Raw genomic sequence first — 5,000 nt, forward strand, 5'->3', positions numbered from 1 at the left:
CGGCCAATCAGCATTCAGAGAGTGAAGGGAAGGCGGGCGTCTCCGAATTTGAAGTTGGTCGAGTGACATTATTTAATATTTACTACGATCCTCCCACGAAAAGGGCCTGATAGGGGGTAGATTTCTCGCTCCACAAACGACAAGGTATGGTACTCCTATTGGGGGTGGTTTAAGTGGGATTTATGGCGTGCTTGGCGCATTATAGGTGAAAATAAGATCACGGGAGGCCAAGCACCCAACGACCTCGAGTTTGTTTACAGGAATTTGTCAGCTGAGCATTGGCAGAGCTTTAATATTTTTTATTCCTTGCAATTATTTGGTATATAGCGTGTGCATATAGCTAGGATTTATGGTGTGAACCTGTGTACTGAAAATAAAAATTCGTTACTTGCCATAATCGATTCGAATTCACCTTCGAATACACGGGAGTTTGAACAACCATTTAATAATTAGTGGAAGTTTGTAAGACATTTTCCAATCGTATTTTACGTTTAAGATTTTTATAAAGTGCGTGATCGATTAGTTAAAACAAAGCCCTATATGTAGATCATGTATCGGACTTTGCGTCCATAAAAGGTTTCAAAATTTTGAACACGAAAAATCGCTCGACCTCAAATCAATCGAGCCAACTGGTGCGTGCATATATATTATTGTATAGACCCAAAAAGCCGAGAAAAAGAGCTTCCAAGTAAAATGTGTACTTGTGTGACAGTTGCAGTTCCCTTTCCGAAAGGGATTATGGAACAGGAAGTGAAATTTCAACATGCATTTTCATAGCAATTTTTTTTAGTTGGTCTACATATGATGATGATTTTGTAATGGTTTCCTGGATATGTATAGTTTAATGGTCATAGGTGTCAAAAATACTGCCATTTGTATTGGCTATTTGTGGCATAGGAAATTTTAGTGCACCACCACTTACTGTACTTCAACTATTCCCATATTTCCAGGCTGCAAAATGACTTCGCGTATCAACACAAGAGGACAAGTGGGCAAAGTCCTTGCAAATAAAACTGGAGGACTGAAGGTCCAGAATGAAAATTTGGCCCGGCCTCCTCTGCCAGGCAAAGCAGCGGCCAGTAGTTTCCTGCGTGATACCACAAACAAGGTTCTGGGTTTGAAGCGCAAGGCTGATGGGGCACCTGACGAAGAGAAGGCCACAAAGAAGAGGTCTGCATTTGGTGATATTACCAATGTAAGTATATTTTAAGCCCTTCTGTCAACAACAGATATTAAAGATTAGTATTTGTTACCAAGAGCAACGCACCCTCCAGAGCCATTCCCAAAACCAGGGTATCGTGCGAACCCAACATTCCAACTCCTATTTATTCCTTATTTATACCTCCTGTGCCCCCCTTTGTTAGCAGTTCGTACCAACTTACTGGAAACATTAGGAACTCTGGCTGTATGAGGATGCTGTGGACTTGGTATCTGAGCAGTGACATGTATAGGATGTTTTCATCGCTTCTCAGAAATTATGAGGCCACAGAGCTGTTTGACTTTTTTATGCTCAATGAGAATGTAGTGTCAATTTCCCTCTGCATCATTCTTGGTAATATTAGTTTGTGCGTGATTCTCGGTAACATTGAGATATGGACACTTCCATCTTGCAAAACATAAAAAATAGTCATAAGCAAATGGGTACATCTGAAGTGACTTTATATTTACCATAAAATGGTAAATATCCTCTGCACGTTACCACTTGGACTAAATCCACAACACCCTCACACAGAGAGAGTTCTTAAAGGTGTACATTGGTTTGAAGTGCTAATAAAAGGGGGGTATGTCCCCTGTCTAGGGAATAAATATAAGGTAGGAAAAGTTATGTTTGGATTTTGTCTTCGCATGATGCCCTGGTTTTGGAGGGTGTGTTGCTCTTGGTAACAAATACCGTGACATTAACCAAAAAAATCTTGCCCTGTCTGATAATCTCCCTATTACAGAGATGTATTATTTTCATTTGTGGTGATGTTTCCCATTTCTCCAACAGGCAATTGAAAAGAAAATAAATGATGGAAAGAAAGTCACAGCCCAGAAGGGTAGGCTGATGCGCAGTGCCTCCACAAAGTCCCTTGTCAAGCCCTTGTCAAAGCCAGCAGCTGCAAAAGACAAAGTCCCAGCCAAGACTGCCAAACCCGAAGTATCTGCCCCGGAAGTGAAGACTCAGGCCAAGGAGATCTCGTTTTGTGACTCCCTCCCTAGCTCTCAAGACACCATCTTCTCCTCTCAGGAATCCAAGACTGACCTGGATGACTCTGCAGCATATGTAACTGCTTCAGAAGGAAGGTACTGCCTTTCCAAAGCTTCTCTTCAAGCCAGTGTTCTAGGATGTAGTCTGTAAGTTGTATTGTAGCTGCTTTCTGCTTTGCTTCTTACTATGTCAGTAGTAAAGAAAGAAGCTGGGCCTCCTTTTTTTTTTTTTTTTTTTTTCCTCTCCCCATAAATTGACTAAGTATTCTGAAAATTGGATGTTTTGGCATTGATTGCATGTCTCCTTAACTTAATCATCAGCATGCATGATTCATATGAATTCAAAAACTGTTTTATATCTACATTTAGATTAGAGAGAGATTTGTAGCATGTACAATTGTGAAAAGGTTGCAAATTGTATAGACAATGTTTTGGAGATTTGTTAAATGGAGGCATGTAGTATGAAATGCGTATAATACTTCTTTATTTGTATGTTTGTTTATTTGCATAGGCTTTCATATAGTAACATAAATATTAATGGTATTTTATCTACTTATTGTTCAAAGAAAGAAATGCTTAACTCGTTGATAGGAAGGTGTGTGCATACACGTATTGCCAACTGAGTTTAGTTTAGGCACTTGTGGAGCTATCTACGTATAGACCTAAAACTCGGTTAAGTCCCATGTATCACACCTGTTTACCATGTATCTCAGGTTTTGGGAAATATATACTTTTTAATCCTGTTATTGATGATGTCAATAATAATTATAACTGCACTGATTTTCATATCAGGATCTTTTCTAATGCTAATTCATTGAAAGGTGGTTCTTGTGGTCAAATGTCTACTAATTGACTCCTTGGAGGCAGAGTGCTTGTGGAGCAATTTGTGTAAAAAGACATTACAAAACATTGCATTCCTAGTGGCATTAGGTCAAGATTGTTACATATGAAGAAAAGGTAGGTGGCAAAATTGGGGAAATTGGCTATTAGCTTTTTCCAGGTAATCTTGGTATTTGTCGACTAAGCATGAATAACCCAAAATTTTCTTTTCAGTCCTGTTAAGGCAGTAGAAAAAGCACCAGTTGTGGAACCAGAACCAGTCTCCAAGCTTCCAGAGGGAGTTGAGGATTATGACAAAGAAATGGAAAATGACCCATTTGCTGTATCACTCTATGCCCAAGACATTTTTGAATACTACAAAGGGAGAGAGGTTAGTATTTCATCCAGTTGAATGAAAAAACAATTTGAAGTCTTTGGCTTTAATTTAAAATTAATACCTACAGAATTTTGCTGACACCACTTTGTGCTTACATTTCCAGAGTAACTTCGTGATTGATAAATATATTGACCGTCAGCCAGATGTTTCCCGAAGCATGAGAGCCATCCTTATTGACTGGATGGTTGAAGTTCAGGTGAGTGTAAATGTGATTACCAAAATTTCTTTTCACAATTTTTAATTTAATGTTTATTTTTTTGTTTCACGGTATTTAAGGACTATGGAAGTCATGCTCCCATCATTAGTTTATATAAATATATATATATAAAAAAAATAAAAAAAAAATCCTTCAAGGTATACTTTGAAAATTATCATATTAACATGCTTTTGATTTCAGGAATCTTTTGAGTTGAACCATGAGACACTCTACCTGGCTGTGAAAATCATTGATTTGTATTTGGCCAAAACCGTCATAAAACGAGATGTACTACAACTTGTTGGATCCACAGCAATGTTCATTGCATGCAAATTTGATGTGAGTATTGGGAGACTTTTAGATAACCTGGTGCATAGTCATTCTGAAAGATGTTAAGAAAACTTTGGCTTGAATTAACATTTTGCAATATTTTTTTTCCATAGGAGAGGACACCACCATATGTTGACGACTTCCTCTACATCTGTGACGATGCATACAAAAGGAAAGAACTAATTGAGATGGAAATAAAGATCCTGAAGATCATTGGCTTTGACCTTGGTATTCCTCTTTCCTACAGATTTCTTAGGAGATATGCGAGAGTGAGTAATATTTTGGATCTTTTTAGTCCTGTGATGGCATGTGCATAATGCTGTGCCCAAAGTGAGTTGGTTTATTAATAACGTTTGCACACAGAGGGCTCCAAGTCACCAGTGAGTCAATCACTAGTTACAACCCATTGTGTTTACCCCTTTTCTTGACTTTTAAGATTTTTTTTTTTTTTTTCTGCATTAATATTGTTAACAAGTATAATAATTAGTCAGTAATAATGACAGCATCCATTTTAATTGCATTGGGGGGGGGGGGGAACTTTCATTAAGACTAAGGGAAAGGCAAAATCAGGTGAGGCCATAGACTACTAATTACCTCTTTGCTGAGCACTTGTGGAGTCATCTGCATAGATAACATTTCAGAAGACAATACTACAGTGAACATAATGTTTTCCTGATGGCATATGATTATTTGTAAATATTCACTGCAGTGTAATAAACATTTTAGTAGTAATTGTAAATGTAGACAAAAAAATACAAAAGGTTTTGATGCCTGGTTGTAAGCCATATTCAAAACTAAATAAAATTATAATAAATTTTGTCATCTGCAGTGTGCCAAGGTAAGCATGGAAGATCTGACACTCACCCGCTACATTCTGGAGATGAGTCTAATGGACTATGAACTCCTAGATGCATCTGACTCAGCCTTGGCAGCTGCTGCCCTCCTCCTCACTAGAATCATAAGAGGAGATAGCACATGGACTCCCACACTGCAGTACTATTCTGGTGAGTAACAAAGCCTTAGAAATCTTTCTATAAGATGAGTTCTGTATTTGTGAATTAGTATGTT

The 5,000-nt window shown here is 38.0% G+C and overlaps 1 protein-coding gene across 2 annotated transcripts in view; it reads left to right on the forward strand.

The window, feature by feature from the left end:
* The window catches only part of LOC125042249 (G2/mitotic-specific cyclin-B3-like), a 6,362-nt gene that overhangs the window by 12 nt on the left and 1,350 nt on the right, over positions 1–5,000 (forward strand). The window contains exons 1-8 of one of the 2 annotated variants that reach the window (XM_047637786.1): positions 1–144; positions 951–1,195; positions 1,991–2,337; positions 3,244–3,400; positions 3,510–3,602; positions 3,804–3,941; positions 4,046–4,201; positions 4,762–4,936. The exon at positions 1–144 is cut by the window's left edge and continues 12 nt beyond it. In XM_047637786.1, coding sequence (XP_047493742.1) covers positions 959–1,195; positions 1,991–2,337; positions 3,244–3,400; positions 3,510–3,602; positions 3,804–3,941; positions 4,046–4,201; positions 4,762–4,936 — 1,303 coding nt within the window. In that variant the 5' untranslated portion in view covers positions 1–144; positions 951–958. The remainder of the gene's footprint in view (positions 145–950; positions 1,196–1,990; positions 2,338–3,243; positions 3,401–3,509; positions 3,603–3,803; positions 3,942–4,045; positions 4,202–4,761; positions 4,937–5,000) is intronic. The other variant, XM_047637788.1, reaches the window with a different exon arrangement.

Source organism: Penaeus chinensis, chromosome 31 (genome assembly GCF_019202785.1).
Source record: "Penaeus chinensis breed Huanghai No. 1 chromosome 31, ASM1920278v2, whole genome shotgun sequence".
Classification (NCBI taxonomy): domain Eukaryota; kingdom Metazoa; phylum Arthropoda; class Malacostraca; order Decapoda; family Penaeidae; genus Penaeus; species Penaeus chinensis.